The sequence below is a fragment of the Plectrocnemia conspersa genome, unplaced genomic scaffold, assembly GCF_051122295.1.
Source record: "Plectrocnemia conspersa isolate PC_06_02 unplaced genomic scaffold, ASM5112229v1 ptg000012l, whole genome shotgun sequence".
NCBI classification, from domain to species: Eukaryota; Metazoa; Arthropoda; class Insecta; order Trichoptera; family Polycentropodidae; genus Plectrocnemia; species Plectrocnemia conspersa.
This window is the reverse complement of record NW_028277176.1, coordinates 26,726,802-26,753,335: the sequence shown is the minus strand read 5'-3', so window position 1 is coordinate 26,753,335 and position 26,534 is coordinate 26,726,802. Positions and strand designations below refer to the sequence as shown.

General features: G+C 31.0%; 1 protein-coding gene across 1 annotated transcript in view; it reads left to right on the top strand.

The window, feature by feature from the left end:
• Positions 1-4,821: 4,821 nt before the first annotated feature.
• The window catches only part of LOC148228705 (ubiquitin-conjugating enzyme E2 R2), a 58,313-nt gene continuing 36,600 nt past the window's right edge, over positions 4,822-26,534 (top strand). The window contains exons 1-2 of the mRNA XM_088199547.1: positions 4,822-5,203; positions 22,452-22,538. Coding sequence (XP_088055673.1) covers positions 5,030-5,203; positions 22,452-22,538 — 261 coding nt within the window. The 5' untranslated portion in view covers positions 4,822-5,029. The remainder of the gene's footprint in view (positions 5,204-22,451; positions 22,539-26,534) is intronic.

Genomic DNA, 26,534 nt, shown 5'->3' with positions numbered 1-26,534 from the left:
GGTGTTGACGTGGCGTCAAATAGCAAATTATACGACCGCTTCTTTGTTTTAATATATTTTACAAGTTAATTTTTTATTTATTTAAATCATTTCATTACCGTATTATAGTAATAAATCGCATTTTTTTATTTTTCTGTAAATTAAGCAATATATAAAATAACATTTTTTCTCATTTTCCAAGTTTTGAACCAAATTATAGTACTGCAGTAATATCACAATAAATAATTGATTTAGTAAGAGAATGATGTGCGAATGACATCTGTGTTAATATATAAAAATATATTCAGTGTTATATTATATTTTGTAAATTAAAATATTACAATTGATTAACAGATGGCAATTTTTATTAATTTATTATTTATGTGTTATTTAATTAGCATATACATAAAATATATTATTAATATTGTATAGGCAAAGACCATTAAAATAAGGTAGATTTATATATTTAAAATGTGTAAAAATAATTTTATTTTAATATATACATATTTTAAAACATCTCTTTATTTTTTTCTAGAGTTTTTAAACGTGGTTAAAAAATTTAAATATTTTTGAAAGCCGCCATTTTGTTACAGGGTGTGTATTAATCTGGCATATTACTGACATATATTCATTAGCTAAATTCTTCAGATATATGAAATTATATATGTATGTATGTACATACATACATATATCTACAGTATTATAGAATTCTTCGGAGTATTATACCTACATACTATGTATGTACAAAACGTATATGTATACACAATACACATATTTTATTTAATTTAAATTTTTTATCAGGTTTGTGAAGTCTGAGTCGTGGTAATTTAAGAGGAGTAGGAGTCGGAGTCGAAAAATTTTGATCGACTCCGACTACCTTTTATTTTTTTTTAATTTTAATAAATGTATCAATACATATATATATTTTATATTCTTAATCTAATGTAATTATTTTTAATATGAAAATATCGCTTAATGGGTTTTATGTGTTTTTTTTTTATTAAATTGATTTGCTTGTGTTCGAATGTAATAACTCTTTTATTTGAACCTGTCATCATAAATTAGTCAATAAACATGAATTAGGTAGCCATGGCTACTGTTGAATATTTTTTATATAATTTAAAAATTGTCATTGTTTTCATTTCTATTAATTTTATACGCTGGCAAAAAGCCTCTTATAAAAATTGTTTAAGTCGGAGTCGAAGCATAAGGTAAAGTCGGATTTGGAGTAGTTCTTCTTTAAATAGCCGCCATTTTGAAACATTATGGGGGATTAGGCCGGTATATCCAACGCTATAGAATCAGAGTCGGGGTCATGGAATCGCGTACCCGGACTTTTTACCGTGTCACGAAAACAAGTTAACAACTTTTAATTTATTCTTTTATTTTATTTTATTTAAAATATATAAAACAACAGGAGAAAACCAATAAGAAACATTTTATTTCATTGGGAGTGTATTAATTTTTGTCACGAAATATGCCGACACGGTAAAAAGTCCCACGGTAAATAGTCCTCAATGTAAAAATCCACACGGTAAAAAGAAATGACCGTGAATCGTACAGTCGCGGTGTTTAAAGCTAAGTGGAAATTCGAGTAGTTAAAAAATTACCGACTCCGACTCTTTAATATTTATTTTAATGTATTTCATATAAATAAGATATGTAAGATTTTTTAAATAATATAATATATTGTTTTTCTACTATAATAATTACACATTTTAATAATTACAGCTGAAGAGTTAAGTAGATGTAAAAAATTTTAATGTTTAATATTTTTTAAATAATTTTATATATTTTTTTTGTAATTTAAACATAGTAGTCATTTTTTTGTATAAAATTTATACACATGCAAAAATGGTCAATATTATTTAAATCTATGAGTCGAGCCGGTAAATTTTAAAACGTTTATAGTTCTGGTTATATCCCAAATAAATGACAGAAAAATGTAAAAAAAAAAATTCTGGCCTCAATGATTTGTTTAAATGAAATAGCAATTTTTAATGGACGCTATTTTAAAATAAAGTGGTGTAACAAACAAAATTTAATGAAAAGTATAAAAGGTCTATTTAAAAAAAATGGCGATATAATTGAAACTACCAAAGTTATCGTGTTCGCAAAAAATATTATATTCTGTAAAAAAAATTTGCTTTTTTTAAATTTTCTCTATATTTTTTTAACGGAGATTTGCTATTAGATGGCACATCCTATTGGTTGCTTAACCGAGATATTCACAAGATTTATTATCTCGTCTAAATTCGTTAGCCAGACAGGTTCAAATAAGTATGGCCCACCTTATATAAAGCTTCACTATAATACCGTACGTATGCATATAGAAAAAATAAATCATTGATTAATTTACAATATATTATGTACATATTTAATTTATTAAAATAATATTTGATGTCGTTTTAATTTTGTAATCAGTTCCTTTTTTTCGCAATACCTACCTTGTTTTCAATACAATAATACGAAATTGATAATTGATGAAATAAAATACATATTATGTAATAGTGTTATTCTAGATAGAATAATTAAACCTAATAATTATAATTAAACGCTGTATGGTTTGACTATTTGGAAAAAAACGTGAAGCCTGATAGCGCCACATACTTTTAAGGGACTAAAATATTATATTTTAATAAATATGGTATATATATAATATAAAAAAAAAATACTTTTGTGAACCATGAGTTTATAAAATCAAACGTTTGTCGACACATTTATTTTTCTATTCCCAATTTTCTCGTTGAAATGTTCACATTAAAATAACAAATTGTGTTAATTTTAACCAGCATTGCAATTTGATTTTTCTTGACACTATTTTGAAATAAAATAATTATTTCACTATTGTGTTATCTAAAGCAAATATTCTTCTGAAAATAATACACATTACGATTATACATATATCCTAAGAATTTGTGCAACCGATCCATCGCATATTATTGATTGGTAGAATAGAATATAGACATAATACTTTATTAATTACATACATGCAAAAATTTGTAACTCTATATATAAAGAATATTTATTATATACTGATGACCTGAAAGTGTTTCAGAGTATTCGCATAAATACGGATTCGCCTTCTATACAAAAATACCTGAAATCGCTAGAGAGGCTGTTCAACATTTTAGCTTTCAAAAAGTTTAACATAGTAAATTTTCTAGATTTGCTACAGCGCAAAATTCTCTTATTCTTGTAGTTTAGGTTGAAGTGATATAACCATAAATATTCAAGCAGAAGTAAAGTTTGCAATAAGGCCTCGAAGATGCTCGGTTTTGTTATGCGAAGCTCGTGTCATTTTAATAATTTATCGATGATTTACGTTTTGTACGTCTATTGTGTGGAATTCCAGAAATGCGAAATTTTACTTGTTGTTATGCAAAGTTGAGAGATTCTTCCTCTACAAGAGGAAATATGGATCGTATCAGTATTTATATTTTGTGTATGTGTACGCAATGAAGCATTTTTGAAAATTTTAAGAGACGGTTTAGAAAGTCCATTCCGATTGCGTCCCTTGTTCTTTACTATCGCAACCAGAATATCAGCGCCCTGTCTAAAATATTTGACAATATACCTTTTTTATACTAATCATAAAAAAACTAAAATATGGCAACAATGAACCATTGCATTTCTGTGATGTAAACCATATTATTACATGTCATTTTATTATGTAAATATCTCTATAAATATTCCAAATATTCATATTTTTGCTATTCCTTTAAATATTAAGTTTTATCGGACGTGACAATAAAGAATATTCGGCTGAAAAATCGGGTGCAAATTTACTAATAATCACAATGAAATTATCAGTATTTGTTTAATAAATATTATAAAAAAATACACGGTATGAGTGTTGCTATCACTACAAAAATAATTTATTTTATCAATAAATACATAAACAGCTATAAAAAAAAGGTTTTTAAATTTAATTTTAATCTAAATTTCTATTCGAAAACATTAGTGTCCTCCTTATTTTTTGAAAAAGCTGTTATTTTGCAATAAGTTGGCTGATCAATCTGGGTAACAAACTTCGCTGAGATATTTTATAGAAGAGTTTCATGACGATATGATTAAAACTTTGACAGTTATTATGTTTTCAAAAACAGCCATATAGCGTATAAATAGCATTTAAATATTTTTTATTTAAACATTTTTTACTACTACTTGTGTGACTTGAAATTTTTATCGAAATTAATTATGTTATGTATAATTTTGTATAAATGGTTATTGCCCAGGTTGTAATTGAGATTCCTTGTGTAGTTTAGCTTAGCATAACAATTATAATATTATATATGGGTTAAGAATAACTGTCACTATAATATCACACACTTTATATAAAACATTTATAGGAAATCGCATGTAGAAAAAATGCCCCTATAAACGAGATAAGCTTATGAGTAATACCATAGAGTAAAGAATATCATATAATATAGAGACGTAAATTTTAGAATTCAAAGAAAAATTTAAAGAAGGATTTTATATCCATGGTTGCTATAATACTTGAAGAAGAAAAGTTGAGGTTATTTTACAGAATGGGAAATATTGTAAAAATTATGATCCAGACATGTTCAACTGATCTGGATCATAATTATAAAGCCGCCAAGTTTTGGCCATAATAAACCTAAATAAATACATATATAAAAAGGACGCATACAGTATAGTAAAAAAGTAACGAGGAAAAGATTGGTGGGAAAGAATATTTAATAAATTTGATTTACATTAATTTTAAAGTATGACGTCGACCCCACACACGCTACATATCTTTCGGCCATAGACAAGCGAAGTTCGGCGATGCCGCGCGTGTCAGGTCTCCTTTGCCCTCAACAGCTGTTCTCGTGCAGTGTTTGTTCCCGTGCCGTACAGAGTGCACGCGCGCGCGTTCCGTTCGCCGATAGCTGCTCGGAGGCAAATTACTGTGCGTTAGGTATTGACAGTATTGGCAGCCGACCGAGGTTTTCGGCGAACGAGTTTGCATATCCGCGTGTGCCCAGCCGTTCGATCGTTCCGTTTTTCGCGCTTATCGATTGCCTTCTCTCTATTTCGTTCGATGGCGGCGCCGTCCAGCTCAGCGCTGCGGGCGCTCGCGCTCGAGTACAAGAGTCTGCAGGAAGAGCCCGTCGAGGGCTTCCGAGTCAAACTGCTCGGCGAGGAGAATCTGTTCGAGTGGGAAGTGGCCATCTTCGGACCTCCGGACACCCTCTACCAGGGTGGATACTTCAAGGTCCCCCCTTTGTTTACATAACCTCACCATCGCCCCTTTGTCTATTTCCTTCTCTCTCTCTTTACGAACGTTCTCGAAGCGTGTGCCGCGTGGCGTTGGCAAAAAAACACACACGCACGTTCGTCTCCAAAACATGTGACTGTGACTATTTTTAGGCACTTTGTCGAAGCTTTCGTTCGATATCCGAAATTAATTATTTTCTAAACTTCGATTTTGACGCGTGCGAGTGACGTATGACAGCTGTGTATGTGTGCGATTTGGCCCAAGCACTATCGTGATGGTCCATGTTTTTATTTATTTTTCGATTATTCTTCACTCGTTACTCCGATCCGAAGTAACGAGTGAAATAATCTAAGCAAAATGGCGACACTTTTATTTATGACGTATTTCGAAAGTGATTTTCGCTCAATTGGTCGAAAGCGCTGATTTAATGACCTGCATGTGTATTTATCATTCAATACGAATAATATTTACGTCACTACTTATTTTTATAATTATTTGCCTTATTTATGTTCATTTATCTTATAAAATTCCATTCTTACAAGAAAATCTTTTTAATTACTAAATAATGTAATTACTATATTATACAACAAAATCTTCCAGTTTTTTTTTCAAATTATGAGCAGCTAATTAAACATATATTTGGCGTTATATTATTTTCTTATATTTTTTACGCGCGTCATGGTTGAAAACAGAATTAATTTCTAGATTGCTTTTCAGTATACTAAGAATCTATCATACATATAATTACATTTTTTTCTTATTTTAATCAATTCAAGTTTTTGATATTATAATACGATTTAAAATTGTGTTTTTTTTATTTATTATTATATTTTCACTAAATTTATTTAAAAAAATAATGTTTTCTGATTTTTTATTATGAAGTTAACAGTTCTCAAGTGCATTATTATTAAAATATACAAAGTTAAATATTCTTGTCGCTTTTTTGTGCATGTTTTAAAATACTGGCAAAGACTTAACAGTCGTCAAAACGCGACTCTTCAATAATATTTCATGTAAAAATACAACTATACTTTGTTTAAAAACACATTTTTTTATTGTTTATACTTGTTTGATATTCTGTGTCGACTTAGCTCATTATTAGAAATTGCTTTATTCAATACAAGACCTAGCCCGAGTTTAGTTAATTATCATGAAATTCATCCATGAGATCGAAAATATCTAAGAAAACCTAATCTGTAATTGATCGATTGGAAATATAATTATATAATAATCACTAATTTCGATCTCCGAGATACGATATAAATTGAAAAACACTAGAATTCTTATAAGATTCAAACAAAAGTTTGCCATCGTCTTTTACCATTAATCGATCGTGTTGGTCATTGTTTATTATTAGTATTTTAACAAAGGTATTTCATTGGTCAACTATCACTAAACACGTATTTTGAGCAATTTGAGATATATGATGAAATTCAAAATATATTCTAAGATTGTAAAATATGTAAATAAATGCTGAAATCGTGAATTTTAGAGAAATTTACGTTAGATTTTCTCACAAAAATATGCGAAAGTTTGGAAGAAATTACGATTTTATTATCTCATTAAGAAATTTTCTCTCAAAAATATACAAACGTTTGAAAGAATAATGTTTTTTTAAGCTCACTTTAATTTTGTGTGCGCAAAGTATATGTATAAAGATTTTTTAAATATTAAAATGTAGAATATATGATAATTTGCGATAAATGGTAAAATATATATGCTCAAAATAAGTGTATTCATCACGTACCGACGTTTTTCTAAAAAGGTGTATATTTGAGAATACCGATTCCTTTGCTTGATCAAAACATTGTTGATCGTGTGGTTTATATTTTTTGTATTTTGATTTTATATTTCATGTATTCCATTTTATGTACGACTCGGATGTACACTTTCACAATGTAAGGATAAAAAGGTTTTCCTGGTCTTTTCTCTATACGTATACTTTTACCCTAAAGCTTTTTCATAAATAAAGAATATTAATTAAATAGATTCTGCGCCCTTTCACTGTAATAACATTTATTATTTACTTAAATTAAATTAATACTAGAATGATTTAACATATTACCCCAATGCGCCACAATCGTCAAAAAAATATAATTATTATAAAATGGTTCAAAATATAAAAATCCGTTCGATATGGCCGCTACAATTAGGTAGATTTCTGTATATAAAAATGTGTAATTTTTTTAATTTAAATTTATATTATGTAACATTTTGGACTGTTTCATTTATTTTTCTTGAATTTTTTAATAACCGCTTTTTTGAAACATAATGGTGTACCGAACTTATCTAAGATATGCATGTACAAGAATTAATTTACAAAGATTTGATTTTGAAAACAATATTTAAAAAAACACTATATAATGCTAACATTTTAATTCCCTTGCTATATATTCTGACAATTCATTATTATTTAAAAGATTTAAAAAACTTCCAATTTTTTTATTGACTGCTGAATCAATTAAACTTCTTATTACAATAATTGTATCGTTATATCCCCGTGATAATTTCTGATGGAATATAAAAAAAAATTATAGTTTCCAGTTCCGTCATTTCCATTAAACGTTTATAAATCCGTTAAACTGTTGTTAAAATATCCTCATAATGCAATTTACGAATTAAAATTGTTAAAATATCCTCATAATGCAATTTACGAAAGGAAAGCTCTAGTCCTGAACGAATTTAATTGGATGCGGTTTAATAGGAAATTATTTTAGAGCAATGTCCATTTAAATAAATACTTTTTTTCATAAAACGAATTGTTTGTACAGTCGTGTAAAATGAATCTTCGGATTTTTTATTCAGAAAGAGATTAGTTACTAACAGTTATTCATGGGGTGTTCACTGTTCTGACCAATGCTCACTCGCCGCCGCTCGCTCGCAATATTTTATATATTGCTTATTTAAATTCAGTTGATAGAAGATCCGTCGAGTTTGAGATATATTATAATATTATTGGGTGTGTTTATATTATCGAGATTTAAGTTGTATTATACTTTATGTATCGTTTTAGTTTGTAACATATTACTTTTGTTGCTAAAGTGCGATGTTGAAAACGGGTTATGTCATTTAATGAATTACTATGAATCTTAATGAAATCGAAATATTAAAAAAACACCCCACCCCTTTAAACCAGAAATTTTCGGGATATTCTTAAAATATGTCATTTCAGTAAAATTATATCGGAATACATTTTCAATGGTAGATATATATTTTTACCAGTAAAAATATAAATTATCTGGCAGGTGCTAGTAAAATCATATGATTTAAACTTTTCCATACGTTGTAATATATGTATACATTTTCACCATCAGATTAAGTCCAAATATATTCTACTAGCAAAAATATAATTTAACTGATCGCTAGTGAAATTATATGCTGCTCTAATGTCTGAAACTCAATTTGACAGTTGCGAAACGTCCATTTGCTGTTCAAACCCAAACCCAACTTGACCTAATGAAAGTTCTAAAACTAATTATAATTTTAGATCTTTCATTAGACCAAGTTCAAAATACAAACTAAGCCAACTCATCTCTTATGGGATGTTTGAAAAATATGATCCTGCTATCCTTACCAATATTACTGCCGACTTTTGATATGAGAGTATTGGTTAAAGTATATTGAAACAGAATTTAGGTCAATAAGAGGACACAAAAACAATTATCACTTCACGATTTTATTGCTTTTGACGTGGATTTTTGACTTCTGAGAAGGGATAATTGTTTTTTGCGCTTTCCTATTGGTCGATATTCAATTTATTTTTTATATGCACGCCTAGAGGGTTATTTTTTGTTAGCATGTATGGTTTTTTGTTATAATTTTTTTTGACACAAAGAATAGATAACCTGTTTTATTCGAAGTAAAATTTCGCGCTGATATTGAAATTCGTTATCGAACACACGATTTTGCTACTACCAACGTCATCGTGTGCATATAATTGCATGTGCGTGCGTGTCACATGTTCTATCCGTGATTTAATTGAAACTTCAAACTGAAAATCTTTTGGAGTAAATACAAGTGGTTCTTAATCTTTTTTTATTTTAAATTAAAAATAACCTATGATAACCCGATAAAAGCTACATGCTTTAGATAAGATAATTTTAATTAAAATCTGACGTATCGCGAGATGTGCAACAAGAATCAACAGGAATCAATTAAATATTATCACCTAATCAATTCTCCCGGACACTATCTAGGCATCTAAACATAAAATCTGTAACTGCTTTTCGGCTGGCAATGAAATGCTCCTACGACTCCAATCGGACACTGTCACCGCTAATCTAATCAGCCCGTTCGCGACCGCTATGACGTATCAGCGTATAACTAACACATGCGCGAGTTCAAAACATTCGAAACGTCACAGCCAGTCTGGTTCGGCCAATATTTTGCTTTATTTTTAAAACCAGATTGCGAACTAGCTGTTGGAGTCGAGCCCGTGAACGACGATTGGTGTTTGTGAACCCAGAGAAGAGAATAGCATTTTTAACGAATACCAAACCACCTAGCGGGGGTCGATCCAAAAGCGAATCGACTTCATCAAAGTCATCGGGTGAAAGAGTGTTCGAAATAGGATGGGGGAAAACTTATATATTAATCTGGAAATTGGCGAATTTTGCATCGATATGATTGGACGGCGATAAGCGTTCGAAAAGTGAATTATTAAGTAGCCCAATCGATAGAGTAAGGTTTGTTGAGGAGTTGTATACATATGTACATATATAACTCGTGTACGTAACCATCTTTTTGTATTCGAATTCGGATTACATATTAAAATCCATCCGGTGAGGACTAATGCTCTCAAGCAAAAAATCTCAACATATAAACTAATGTCAGTACTACTCGAATAAGTGGGAAATGAGAAGATGTATTGGAATGGCCAGATTGCTCGATTTTAATTAATTTAAAAATCTACATTAAATGCAAGAACGTCTTTCTTTAAATGTAATTTTAAAGAGCTTAGAAAGTTTCACAATGTGTAACTGTTTAAAAAATTGGGTTGGTTCAAGACTAGAGAGTTCTTGTCAATAGAAAGTTTTCGCATCCGAGAAAAAACAATCCCAATTTCATTTTTTTAGTTATACTATACATATTTATTAAAAAATATAATTAATTAATTTAAAAAAGTGTGAATATCCCAAATATTTATGATCTATTCTAGAAAATATTTTTAATTTTCTAACAACAGAATTCAATATCAGTGCAACGCGTGATTATAACGCGTGAGAATATTGTTGTATTTTCTGAAATTTTTTTAAATACATTTTTCAAACAAAATATTCTATTATATATAAGTTGAAATAGCTCATTATTAGAGAATTTTCAATGCCTTGTGGCGACCTCACACAGATCTTTGTCTCAAAACTTGCGTTAATTTACTGTGACCAAAATGAACATCCATCAACAAGGAAACAAGACAATAGCGTAAAGGATTTGGACCACATAGCCCTCGTTACTACCACATAAATAACACGAGTTTTGTTTTTATTGTAAATATTCTTCGTCAGAATATTTCTTAGTTGCGAAACGGTCACGGATATAATAAATCACTGAATCCACAAAATTCCTGTTGCAATGCAATACGACCTTGGACAATGCCCATCAAGCGAACGTCGCTTTCTAAAGGCGTATACCTATTTCCCCGTTCTTTGAAGCGACTGCAACGATTGGCTGGATGAGGAGAAGACAGTCACCAGCAGCCACTCAAAGAGACCAGCAGACGCTCCCCGTCCGAGAGGAACTCTTTCATACAAACACCACCGTAGCAAAGAGGGATGAACTTCCGCTGTACAATCGCTGCCACGTCACTAACTTTACCTCTGAGGACCTCCCATGGACATCGCCCCTGCGTCAGCTTCTCCACCACCGCTCGGAGAAAACATCACGTCATTTATCGTCTGTCGCAACATTTGTTTATATAAACTAATAATAACTATAACTAGATTCCACCTTAAGTCTCATTTGCTATGATGTTACACCCCTAGGGTTCTCAAACCTTCAAGCCTAATATGTATGACTCGATTTAATATAATCATCACGATATTCATCCGTGAGATTATGAAAATCTAAATGAAACTAATGATCGATCGGAATAATAATTATATAATAATCACATTTTTTGTTTAAATTGAGACTTATTTATTGTTACTGAACCATATCCCGTAGACTATTTGGGTAAAAAGGAGTCTAAATCGTGTATCCAATATCCGATTTTGTTTTCACTTCGCCAGCCATCCCTATCATAAAAAAGAGTGCGGTCGTTTCTCTGTTACGTAACAGAATTACTGTGAAAAGCTAGGTAGCATGTATAAAAATAGTGAACATGTTAAAAAAATATCGGCCGGTGGATTTTTTTGCATTGGTAAGGGGCCGATATTTCGGCCCTCTTTGGCTAAAAAGGATTACATTATTCTACTTTGATCTCATATCTCGATAAAACTACTTAGGTTAAACTCCCAAAATTAGCATAACTTTATTCTACGCTTTTGCTTCATGCAATATGGGCATCGTAATTTTAATCTATGAAGATATTGATTTAACAAATAAGAATAAAAAAATGCGATGCTCAGACAGTATAATAATTTACTAAGGAATGAAGCAGAGATGGGATAGTTTTAAGACTTAAGTTATGCTTACCAGATTAACAAGTCAAATGTTGAAAACCGCTGCTCAAAGTGCTACAAAGGAAATAGATTGTGTTATTATATCTATATAATCTAACCAAAGATAAGAATGTGAACATTTCCTTTAGCACAAACTTAGTGAATCGTATTCATTTTTATTATAGCTTTTAGAGTATAATAATAATAGAATCAATGAAATTTTGACACTAACGGATTGGCTAGATTTATTTGTAATTCTTATCGTTTTCCAAGTAATTTCAAATGGGTATTGTATGTTTAGATTAGCCATTATTAAGCATAGGATTTAATTAGCCGCATTGAATAATAAGGATTTCTCATCCATTATATTATAATTTCATTCTCCATGAAATCGGTTCGCTACTTAAGATTAATATTTGACGGAAATAAACATGTGATTAGTATATATTGAATTTTTACATACATACATATATCCAATAGCACGATATACCAGTGGTATAATGGACCCTAGTCTTTAAGTTTATTTTGTTTCTGGGAAATCGGAATTAGTGATTATTATATGATTATAATTTCGATCAATCAATACAGATTATGTTTTCCTAGATTTTCCTAATGTCACGGAGGAATAATTAAAATTAAATCAAGCTAGCTTGTGCATGTGACATATATTGATTATAAGCTATTTATTATTAATAAAATAGTCGCTGATTTACAGATTTATTATTTAGTACCCCACTGTAACGCATTGGTCCAACGTCTGTAATGTTGCATAAAATAAACTAATAGACACAATAAGAATTTCTATAAGGCACTGAAGCAATTTATTGAAAACATTTTCACTACATTTTTTTTTAATTAATGATACACCATCAACATATATAATTTTAATGTTAACCAAATTATTATTTGCACTGTATCAAAAATGCTGATTTCATGTTACAACGGAATATTTATAATAAAATAAATAAATATACGTTGGTCCAGTATAACTTTTATTTTGGGTCCTTAAATATTTTTAATAACGGCTAGCATTTAATATAACACATTTAAATTGCGAGGAGGAGAGGGTGCTTCATTTGCTTATTGTCTGCAGTGTCTTTAAGAGTAACTATGTACAATTTGATTTACATAAAATTCAGCTTGCTTATAGTGAGGAATGCTTTAGTTTTCGCAATACTTGTTATTTTCTTATCAATTCTTGAAAACTTTATAAACATGCTTTGTGTTTCTTGCTATCTTGTAATGCCGAAAACTTTTTCAGTATATTTTTTTATCTCGTTATGTTACTAACTGTTTAGCCATCACCTTGAAAGCGCAGACTTTGTTTGGATTTACGTTGCAATTAATTCCAAGCGAGTTAGATAAAGGAGACTATTTTGGAGCGCAGCTCGTTTGCGCCGCTTTCTTGGAATAATTCCCGGAGCAACGAATTTCTCCAGCTCCGCGAGATTAAGTACCTACACAGCTTGATTTAGTCCTTTGCGCGGGGTTATTCTAAGCCCGCCGCGTTCTTTGAAGATGACAGGATAACTTTTAAAATACACGCTAAAGCCGTGAGCATGATTCCATCGAATTTCACTTTTCTCGTATGACTCACGAGAAACCCCAGCCGAAAAGTTTCGTTTCAAAGAATACCATCGCGGCGTAGTCGTGCTACGACGTGACGTCACTGCGTAGTATTATTTCTGTCGCAGTGGCGTAGCTGAGCGCTTCATTATTCATCGGTGTTGTTGCATTATGTACCCAATGTTATCTCGCAGTTGTCGATTGAAGCTGCGGGTTGCTATCTATCCGGTGGTAAAGTGGAGAAGGTTGTTCCACCATCAGTGTCGAGGTCTTGCGATTTTTGCATAGCGGTTGCGCGCATAGCTACCGTGACGGACCTTCAAAGACTCAATCCGAGCTCTGGTGTGGTGCAATTGGTCTTTCGAACGATTAGATTTCTCTTTGTAGTTAAGTAATTTGTTGTAGGCGATTTGAGTTGGAATACAAGATTCGAATCCACAGTAATACTGTCATTATTAGGTTGGACTACAAGACAATTCACACAATAATAAAAAAAATCATAAATACTATTTCCGTGTCTTCAAAATCAATGCTAATATCTTTTCAAAACCCTGTAAAAACTCCAGCAAATCACTCCATTCATAATAAAGCCTTCCACCGATTAAAAATAAATAAATAATAATATTTTTTTTTATAAAATTAAATCGCTACAAAAAATCTTAGTATTCTTATTACACAAATATATGTTTAATTATCGTAAAGTTATGAAGAGTTGTGGTTAATAAAATATAATATTTTATTCTACTTTTTTAAAGATTAAATCAAATATTGCAAAAACACTGCACATATATAATAGCAAAAAGTAAAGTAATTACAGCAAGAGATTGTATATATATTATTACAATGAAAATCTGAGCATTTTTTATGACAAAAATTTCACTTTTTTTTTTGAAAAATTAGGCATGTGAAACTACTCTAGCAGTGTGTTATAAATTGATTTTATTTAACTTTTATTAATGGTTCTTAAACCAATTTGAACCTACACATCTTTACAGTAGGATTTACCATAATATAATTTAGTCAAAGGTTCTGGATCAATTTTAATATATAATGAAATAATTATAACTAAGCATTTGTGCATATGTTTTCTTATATTAATTCCGAGTGTAATAGGATCTAACATCCAACAGCGATAATATTTGTAATATGGAATCAGAGCGGAACAATTAATCCGAGGTTTTCAATGTAAAAAAATCAGATCGGTGTTTTCTTCTTCCTTTTTAAACAAAGAGTTTTACTGGCTAATTAATGCACAAGCGTGATTGTTGATTGTACGAGTTTAAACTATTTGCATTGCCAATATAATTTCATAGTTTGTCGCAAATCGGTTTACAGTAAAAAGCGTCCATTACTTATCGCGAATTATTGTTAAAAATCGAGGAAGTATTAGTCATTGCAAATTTGGTTGCGCGGTGATTCACTAACGGCTCATTGCCGGTACTGTATTATAATGGTTAAATGGTGAAATATTTTCTTAATTGCCGCTATTTCTAAAGAGTAGTAAGAAAAATAAAAAATAAATTTTCCCGTTGTTATACCGGAAATTCTGCTGCAATGGAAGTTTACGAATTTACTTTGACCTTACGTGAAGTAAGATATCCAAACTAAAGAGCTTAACACGGATGATTTTATTTATAATGGTTACACGAATACGCTTTTAATTTTGTGCACCACGTATTCGCGTTATATGTGTCGATTAACGTCATTAACGTAGAAAGTGTTTCGGTAAACGTGAAAATTTAATTGGTTTACCGAGCGTATGGGTTTACCTTATTTTAACGCTTTGTGCGGAATTATTCACGCCAGTTTGCCGTATTATTATTATTATTATTATTATTATTAACCCATGAAATGGTATCTATCTACATATAAATAGTTGGCTCGAATCGATTTTTGTCTTAGAATAGAAATAAATACATTGTATTGTCTCCAAACTAGGAGCCAAAGAATCTATTTTTCATTGAGCTAAATACATGGAACGAACAACGAAACTGTATGTATAATTTGTTCTCCAATTCTCTACCAAATATGAATATATGGTTTTATGTATTTAAACTCTCAATAAATTTATTGACACGACATAAAGTAACTGTAAGCTACGAACGTGAAGATCGATATTATCAATATCCTGCCGGACCGTATGATACGGATTGCTATATGATAATGCCTTCCTATAATAAATTAGACTATTTATAACATTGTAAAGAAACAAGCGGACGTCATTTCGTCTTAAAATAACTATGCAGCGTTTTATCCGTAGCTCAAACTACAAGCGAATGACCTTCGTTTAAGCACATATATATAACATTAGAATCAGCAAATAAAAAAGGTGTAACTGCACTAATAAACTACATATTTAACTTGTTCTTACCATTCATGTGCTTCGATTTTTGTCTGTAGGTTTGCATATGTTTTTTTTATTATATCTAAAATTGATTCGCGAAGGGAAAAATAAAATGTGTTTTTAACCCTTTAAGCGCCAGCGACTTTTTAGTGGGTCACCTGTTATTTCTGTCTATGCGTATGTATCTCTTTCTTTAAATAAATATAAAATAATTAATATTTTTAAATAATTCATTAACATGTTTTAGAAAATTAATTTGCTTGAAAAAAGGAATCGTCAAATGACGCACCGGTAAGTCGCTGCCGTTTAAGTGGTTTAACATTCCAGTTATAGTCAATTTAAATTTGTCTTTCTATTAAAATGACGATGTCAGTCGAAGCACGCTCATTTTATTAAATTAGCAAAAAAGGCACAAGTTATTCAGTTGAATTTTTATACTGCCTAGTAATTTACCACCAAATATGTGCAGTGTATCGCGATTTATTGTAAAGGATTGCAATAATACCGGTATTACTGAGTTAATACCGGTATTGATTTCAACATTTTTTAAATTAATTTACTGAAAAAATAATCCAAGTACAGTTGCATGATTAACCATGTTTATTGCTTAGAAAAACAAAGCATATATGCTTCGATATATTAAATATTTTTAATTACAAATTATTTTAATTAAAATACTGATTAATTACAAAAAATATATTTTGAATTTTTTTTCTTTTGGAACAATAAATCTAGGACAGCATCCTCTTTGACAAAATATCGCTTTGATCGATCGCTACTAGATGCATACCCAAATACTGCATAACCTTTTTAGTCCCATACACTTTAGCTTAATATATGCGGGTTTTTTTTTCGAAAAAAATCATTGATTTGCCTTTTTAAATAAATTATGAAAATAATATTTAGTTGTTACAAAAATTAAAATATTTAACATCAATATTTAGTGAAGCATATTTCGTGGACTATTTGGGTAAAAATATATCTGAATGGAAATAAATATGTTCAAATAGTAGAAATCAATTCGTGTATGCAACACCTGCTTATGCTTACACTTCGCCAGCCATCCCTATCATAAAAAGGATGCGGTTATTTATCTGTTACATAACAGAATTACTGGGAACTGATAAGTAAACTTAGATAAAGCAAATGTATTCCTTTTATGTTGATACGTTTCGCATATCGTATTTATCATATTTTTTTAAATGCACCGTAATATCGGCCTTTGGAATTTTTGCATAGATAGGGTGGACTGATATTTTGACCCTCTGGGATTAAAAGGGATAATATTATTCTAATCTGATATCCTGCTCCTATAAAACTACTTATGTTAATCCCCTACAATGAGCTTTCAAACAATATGGGCATCGTCGTTTTTGTATTTCTAAGCCATGGAGATATCGTTCCCAACAAATAATATATTTTCAGTACTACCGGTATTTTATTTTGTAATACCGATATATTTTGTAATACAGACTCCCGATGTGTTTTCTTGTCATATTTTGTCTCGTGGTTTTCAAGTAACGATGCCAGTTGCAGCACGTTTATTTTATATATTAGCTACTATTTATTCAGTTAAATTTTTAATATTGTCTAAATCCAAGTTAATTGCCATTACACAGATGTTACTGAAAACATTACATTCTGTGGAATGTAATGTTTTCCGATCGATCTCCAAGACACGATAGAAATTAAAAAATCACCCTTATAGGATTTGAACCCAGGTCTTTCAGGTCAATAGACGGAGACTTATACCACTCGTCTATCTTGCTAGTTAATATTGAACATGTGTGATTGAGGCAATGTTTATTCCAAGACTTCCGCTGATTTCTAGCGATTTGTGTGTTTTATAGTTAGCATGTCTTGGATCTTTGTATAACGCTGAAGATATCCATATTCATAAATATTAACAATTTATAATCATTTTATCAGTATATCTGAATATAGTTCGAAAGCTTAAATTTAGAGTGGATTTATTATCTTTCAATCTAAGAAACGATTAATTTATATTATATTATCAACTGCTCTAATTGCACAATTGCGCTTAATTGCACTGAATATGAATAGCGTTATTCGCAATGTATATTTTTACAATTCGTTGTAGTTGCCACGGGGATTGTTATGTAAGCAGTAGTGTGACGATTACGATTTGAACTAGGATTGGCAGTAATTGGCAATCCAACTTGACTTTGTATATATTTATAATTTATACTTATTGTTGTTTTGCTCCTGGATAAATTCACGTTTGTAATAATAGAAAATTTATTCAGCGAATCAAAAAATACATTTTCACGTATTATCAGTGCGATCAGAAATTCGCAGCGGTGTAGAACGTTGCAGAACGACGAGTTTTACCAATAAAATATTTTTTAAAACAGTTGCTGTCCTTCTGAATTTTTTCATTCATGTTATGTGGGTGTTTTAACTACGATTGTAATCATTAAAATGTCTTAGTAACAAAATCACTTATTAAATAATAAAAAATGCTCGGTGTTGCTCCGACCACGGCTCCATGAAACTAAAATATATATCATTTGTGACATATGTATTATCATGGCTAAGACAGACAGTGGAACACTATAGCATAGATATTTTTTACATTTCCCAATATAATTTTAAACAAAAAATATACTGTTAAAATGGTCCTTTATTCAGATTAGGTTTTCATGCGAATTTACAATGTCATGCGACTTACATAACGTTATTCATTGTTCCAATTTACTCCCGGAGAGATCCGCGTATCGTCTCAAAGTATCGTACGTAATTTAAGTAAGTACTAAATTCAAAGGGCATGATAAGGTTATTTCTGTTTATGCGATTTCAACAATATCAATGAAAATGTCAAGGTACTTACATGTGGCTTCTGTTAATAATGTTATATTTGAAACATATTTACTTTAAACTTTTTTATGAGAAAGGGTAAATGTCAAAGCATAAAGTTTAATATAAAAAAAATGTTATATTTACAAAGGCTTCGACGTTATAGTTATAGTATATTAAAACAGTTCCTACGTATTATTGTGTTCTTCCTTTCACGATTTCGATTGAATAACGGTCGTTGTAGCTTCATCACGACCGGCAGTCTATCTGCTGTTTTTCGAGCAATTCGCGAGTTATCAGAGCAGAATAGCCTTGTTCTGAGAAATCCACTATAGATAGCATGGATAATTATCGCGAATCCTCTTTTTAATGGGCGGTGTAGAATTCCAGGTGTTGAAAAAAATATTATATTTATACTGCTAGTTGTTTGATTGCTTGCTTCGGCTCATTCCGATGTAAAGTCGAAAATAGATATTCCCTAGAACATGGATCAACAACCTCTTCAGCTTCGCAGGTCCAGATAGCTATTTTAAATGGATCGAGGATATGTTTTTGTTTGATACGTTGAGAGCAAAAAAAAAAATTTATAACGTTCGACAAACTCACTTCTCATGTTTTTATTAATATAAAAGTCAAGTATAATATACTTATGAATGTATACGTTACCATTTTCCTTTTTTTTAGATTGTGAGAATTTCCACCGTTGAAAATTTGAAAGGTCAAAGTAACTCGTGAACTTGAGACGCTTTGTGCTTCGGATTCGTGTTTGTGTATTGTATCAACGTAAAAGTAAAAAGCGAATACTTTCGAAGAGGTTTCTAATTTTATAATAACTATCAGTTGTGAAAATGGCGCTAACGTTTCGTAACGCCTCGTAGTAATAACCGTTAACAATCGTTACGTTATTCGATTAATTGTGGCGTGCGAATGAAATTATATATGCATTTTTGTTATTAGATGAACGTTGCGCAAGTCGAACGTTTGAGAATCTGTGAAAGCATGCGTGAGCGTTTTTAATGTGATTGATAAAATGAGGAAATTGTCAAGAAAGAATGTAGGTGTTTCCATAAATGGATAAAATATAATATCCATAATAGTATTTATATACAAAATGTTTAAACTTACCGAAAGTTCTACCCATGTAAAATATAATTTAAGAGCTGAATTTTAAAACATAATATATATGAAATTCGCTTAATCGATGTAAATACATACATATTAAAGTAGTAGGTACTTTAAAGTGTAATATTTATTTTTATTATTAACTTGATGTGTATTCTCACAAGTTGGCTGAGTTGTCGCATTCTCGAATCGGCGCGCGTATTAATTGACAGGTTTTGTCAAGGCGTTTCTCAAACTTTAAGAGCGTAGATAGTTTGGATTTTCATGTTTGAACCTTGATCATGACAAACGCAGTATTGCAGGACCTTCATTGATCAATGACCTACGGCAAAAGCGACCATGAGGTATTTCCAAATACGGAACGTTAAAGGTTAAACTATATTAGACTAAAATATTGCCGCTTTGGAGGTGAAAAAAAATATATTGTCGATTAGATTAGCTATATGCATTAATTTTTCAGCAGAACTAGTTACACCCATATGCAGATAAGATACAGCTTTCGAGCTATCGCTTAATTTTATCATCTGTAACAGTCTATTTACCTAATGACTGTGAAAGAAAATTTCACGCAAAACATCCAACGTTGCATCCGATGTGTGACAAGTTGCGCCGTCTGGTTGGAACCACGTGTCTTCCATATCAATATCTTCGATTTTATGCAAAAAATAATTGGTTATCATGCGTCTATAACGCTCACCGTTGACTGTTACATTCCGACCTTCATCGTTTTCTAAAAAGTAAGGAGCAATGACGCCGCCTGACTACAATGTGCACCAAACATTCACTTTTTGGGCATGTAATGCTCTCTCATGAATCACCTGAGGATTTTTCTCGCCCCATATGCGGCAATTTTGCTTATTAATATTCGCAGAGAGATGGAAATGTGCCTCATTAAAGAAGATTTTCTTAGAAAAATCAGCATAATCATATTTTTACTGATTTTTTATACTACCATCTGCATATATTCTTCCATGTACATACATGATCTTTAAGCTTTAGATCTTGTATTATCTGAATTTTATACGAGTGTAGGTAGAAGTCCAAATGCGCCAAAGGGAGCCATTAGAAAAGTCCAAAAAGCTGCGAACGCTGACGAATCGACAATTCCGGGTCTTCGACTACACTTTTACAGTAGCAATATTATTGACTGAACAGGCGCCACGATGATGCACAGGCTTTATCCTATCTCCAATGCTTCCAGACTTCAATTTTTTTCACTACGTTGCGAATTGTTCCCTTTTTTGAAATTTATCATAATCATCCTGTAAATTTCGATACACAGTTTGTACAGAATTGTTATTTCTGTAGAACAATCGGAACAATTTTAAGCGATCCATTTTGTAAATATGTAATTGCAAATTAACATTTGACACTTTCAACACGTGTGATTATTGACAACTGTCTGATTTACAGTAATGCTAACATCATTCATAACTCAAAGTTAGTACTAATACAGTGGTCCTCAAACTGTCTGTCGCAAGCTACCGGTATTCTGATTTTAACGTTTCATTTGAAAAAAATCACTGCTTATGAACCTTGACTTTTATATATTTAAAAAAAAGGATTTTAAAAATATCAAAAAAAATTCTACTGCATGGACTATTTTCTAAATTAAAATCTTACGATATCAATTGCAATTTTTTAACCCTCATATAATATTGCCATTTTTCTATAATGAAAATATTTTTTTAAATAAAATATCTTAGACTATTTCTTAAATTAAAATTGTGATTTTTAAAAAATAATTAATGGATGGATGTGGTTAATACTATTTTATAAATGGAATTATGAAGTAATATTTAACGTATAATATTATTTTATTTTATTAATTTATTATATTATACATATAATATTTTTATTAAAAAAATATTTAATTATGGAAAAATATTAATAATTAATCAAGTGGCACCCAAAAACGAACCTCTTTAAAAATCTTCGAATTGTGAATAAACTCTTTCTGCAACTTAAATATGTGCTTGTAAGTCGAGATCAACGGTTTTTTAATTTTCAGTTGTATCCTGACAGGCGTAAGCCCAAATGCGTTACAACGGTTTTTATTATTAGCGCATTTTTATAAATAAAAATTCAAGTCTTGTGCCGTGTCTCGAACCCGTGGCCTCTGGGTTACCAGTATAAACTTTACGGTCTACGCTATTCTGATCTTAAAAATGTTCGTCGAGTGTTTGATATCAACTAAACGCATGATATTATTGAGTGGTGGGTGTGTGGGAGATCAAGTATTGTCCTTTCATATTCGATGGATTTTAGTCTTTAGGAATATATTCTAGGATCGACCTTTTTCTATGTAACTCTTCGAGGTTTGAGGATTATTATTATGTATCAGAAAATAAAACGTTGAGTCTGCCCCTATTATTCCCAATCCTCACACCTACGTCTAAATTACACTTGACTTTTATGCGCCACCACAATGTCGAAAGTAACGTAGAATATAAATCGCAGTTAATGGTTCAATATTGCTCATGAAAATTTCCACGTTATGCTGTAAACGTAAATCCCTAAATTGCCGAGCTAATCTCTCCGGCAGTTCGCAACCTTTTTCGCGACATACACAAAAGCGATGAATTAATTTTGTCGGGAAAATTTTCGTTTTTGTCATCGTTCGCCTTGCTTTGTGTCGTATTCGCGTGGGCGTCGAGAGTTTAATTTTGAAACGCTCCCGGGACGGATTTACATCGCGGCGGAATGTATGCACATATTTGACTTAACTGACAAAGAAGCCGAAAAGGCCGAATGTATTGTTTTAAGGCTAATCGTGTGCTCTTGTTTATCTTTGCAGGCTCACATGAAATTTCCAAACGACTACCCCTATTCACCACCGTCGATCAGATTTTTAACAAAGGTGTGGCATCCGAACGTGTATGAGGTAAGGACAATTAAATAAATCACATTTTATACATCATAGACTTGTTGGTTTAGTCATATTTTTTAATGATACTTATTAGGTTTATCTCATCCCGGTATGAAGTATCGCATCATATTATTTTTAAATCTTCAATCTGTTCTTTAATTGACATGGAGCAACTACATTTAAAATGATGGCCTAGCATCTTGTTTGAGCGAAACTGAACTTTGAAATTATTATAGTAGATGTTTAAGCTGACGTTTTGAGACTTATGAGCGACAGTGTGAAACTCAAAAGTAGCTTCTTTAGAAATATTTTTTATTTTATTTATAGCACCCTTAAATATGTATGTTCAGTACAATATTATTACATGATAATTAACTACTGTTAATATTGTACCAAATTCTCAGAATTAAGCAGAACGTATGTCGGTTTACAGGAATCGGTGCTTCAAGCAATTCATGCTTTATATACTTTACTTTATTATACCGAAAATACCCCCATGAGTCACTGAAATAGGAATTTTACATTTAATACGTTCTCCCTTTTAAGAATTTAGGTTTTAATTAAAAATTAGATTTCTCAAAATCAATAAGTCACATATAAAACTTAAATTTTCAATATCTCGTTTATGCATTTTCTGTTTTAAATATTCAAATATATAGTAAACGATAAAATATTTTAATAATAAAAATACAGTTTAAATAATGAATAAAGGTTCATCAGGGGCGGGCGGTGAGATACTTTTCCTCTCGATCGCTTGCGTGTTAAGTGACGGGAGTGAGTGAGAGATAAGAGCATGCGGTCAGCATGCTCTTATCTCTCACTCACTCTCGTCACTTAACACGCAAGCGATCGAGAGGGAAAGTATCTCACCGCCCGCGCCTGGTTCATACATCTATATTAAAACATTAGAGCATTAAATATTCCAAAATTAAAATATGTATGAAATTTAATTTTAACGATTGCACTACTCTCTGGAAGTTGTCCGAACCGATGATCAACTGAAGTCGGCCGAGGTCGCCGACTTCCGAGTAGCGGCCACACTGTCACAAATTTCATATACCGTCCGGACGGCGGCCGTGAATGACGTCCGCACGGCGGCTGCTGTCACGTACAGCTGGCATATTTGCGCGTGATCGAAAAGTGTGCCAAATAATCGCAATTTTTAAATTGTCATATTATTAAAATTACGCTACTGATAATTATAAAAGTTTGTGTGGGTACTCACTAATACAATATCAGTGAAAGCTTTTCGGTCGTAAATATTCAATTTACGCAAAATCTTTGTCGATCTTTGCAAAATGCCATAAGGCATAAAAATGATACTTCAGAATAGGAACACCACATCTGTGACTATCCTAGAATTTGTCGCCATCGATTCTAAATAAGAATTAGCTATGGTGTGACATTTATTTAAACCGATCTAGAAAAATACATAAGGATATTCGAAACGATTTTTTTTAACAAAATCAAGTACCACTAATTATTTAATTTTATATGAAAAAAAATATAATAACGATATCTGTTAGAAGAATATACTATCAAAAATATAATTAAACGCTTTTGGTGCCCTAAAATATTCAAAGATGTCAGTAAGAATCTGTTAAAGTCCCCGATAAGTATGTGGTATTATAACTTGACCACGATGGAGCGCTCGACATGCGTGTTGACCATAGGACGCCTACGCGCATACTGAAATTGAACCGAGTTACTCGTTCTATCTCAGTTTGCGAAAAACCATATCATTATCTCTCTCTCTCGTCACTTAACACGCGAGAGAGCAAAAGGGGAAGTATCTCACCGCTCACGCTCGAAAGAGCAGCTTCGACTTCGGTTCCTTTGAGAGAGTGTAGTATAGGCATAATAATTGCTGCTGCCGAAAAGACTCATGTAGTTGTGTTGTATGCAGTAATAAATTACTTTATATATAGTTTTGTATTAATTTAAAAGATATTCAATACCAGCCATTTAGAACGTTCACAGCTGCATAATAATAACTCGGAAATATGAGTAATTTCTGCAATTAAAAAGTGTTACAATAATTTTAGTTAGTCTATATCTGTTATTAATAACCAAGATAAGAAGACAAATTATGCAAAAAAAATAATAATGGGCTTGTATATTATATAGATACTGTGTTAAAATACACAATATATTTTTAGAGCAGCAATATTCTTCTATAAATAGACAATAACGAATAGTTTAAAAATAAATTTTCGGTATTCAAATATTTAGATCGGAGTTTCTATGCATACAGTATAAATATATACATATACGAACAATAATATTATAGCGGGTTTAAATTTATATTTGAGGTATCGATTTAAAGCCGCTGTATTGTATCTTGCTGATGGCTATAAAATTTATATTTTAAGATATAATGGAAGCTTTACCGGAAATAATTCTGAAAAACCGATGAAATGCATTTATAATTTAAGACAATATTGTTATATAATACGTTAATAATAACATTATTATCAATTACATATTGCTATTGAATTGATATATAAAAATTATATTTATATATACATATATATATTATAGAAATGGAGTACTATATCAATGTCTTTAGACAAACTAAGATATTCGTAATATTTTATTAAATTTTTCGAGAAAAATGTCAAATCGAGAATTCTCATTTCTCAATAAATTTTCTCAAGCATTGAAGATAAAATTAAATTTGTATGATTATTTTTAAAATGTTTCCAACCACTGCTCTTTTTATAATGCTGCATAGGTAAATGCTGGTTCATGCCTAATATGCATACTTATTAGACGGTTTTAATATGGGACTGAGAATGACAAAAAATGTTTACAAATTTTTAACACTCGAACTTATATTATTTTTGCTTTTCTTAAAAATAGAAGACACTCAGATAAGAAAACTTTCCAAAGGTGTACATGCCAGATGTATAAAAATATGCATACTTTAACGGAAGATTTTTTTGTGATTTTCTATTACTTAATATTAAAAGTGTATATTTACTGACACTTTTAAAAATAATTCTCCTTTCTGATAATGGGGTGTAGATAAGCTTTCAGTGTCCCATGAGGGTATTTCTGATATAAAATACATTTAAAATATATAAAGCATAAATCAAACTATTAATAATAATATTTATAAAACTTCTTTTGTAATCTATATCTATAAAATAAATAATAATAAATATTTTTTAATTAAAGGGTGGGTGGCTTGTGTGTGAACACACCATTGATCTAAAGGCGCATCCATACGATGCAGTTAAAAGAAATACGCTCATAATAATTTCGATAAAAAAATGAAAGCTTTATTTCAAATTGTATCTGATTTGATCCGAGCCAAGTTAAACGAAAGAAATCTCATAATCTAAATAAAAAAGTTAATGTAGAAAGATGACTTTTCGTTTTTATGATTATCTTCGGTTTGCCTTTTCTTTGCATCGATCGCCTCGACGGTTGAACGGTTTGCTTTTTACTGATAATTTGCTTTTTTCGTTGCGTGGCATATTGTGTCAAGAACGCTTCGGTTCAGTGCTAAATAAAATTTCAGTCGTACTCGATTACGCTGTCGTAATGCTACTATTATATGTGTAATGGAGTATTTCTTTACACTCCGTTTGTTGTGTGCGAATGTGTTCGACGTAACGAATATTTTCTATTTTGAGTTTTTATTGCCGTTATAATGTGCAGTAGTAGATATTGTTGGAACAGGTGATTGAGAATATGTATTTTTTTATCATGTTTGACGTAGGACTGCCAATTTTGTCGGAAGAGATTTATTTGTATTCTTAAAATAAGAACTGCGTATATAATTTGGCTGCGAGTCGTACCATTAACATCGTCAGCATTTTGTCACCCACTACCGGATATTGACTGTAAAGTTGTGGAGTAAACTGCGGACGGATATTGGGCTCTTCAAGTTTTATCGGTTCTTTGACTGCATCGAATTCCGTTCTATGACGCTTTGGTTCGGTTTGAATTCCATTCTATGTTGTTCGTCATGTTCTCGATCCTGATATCGTATTTGTATAGTAG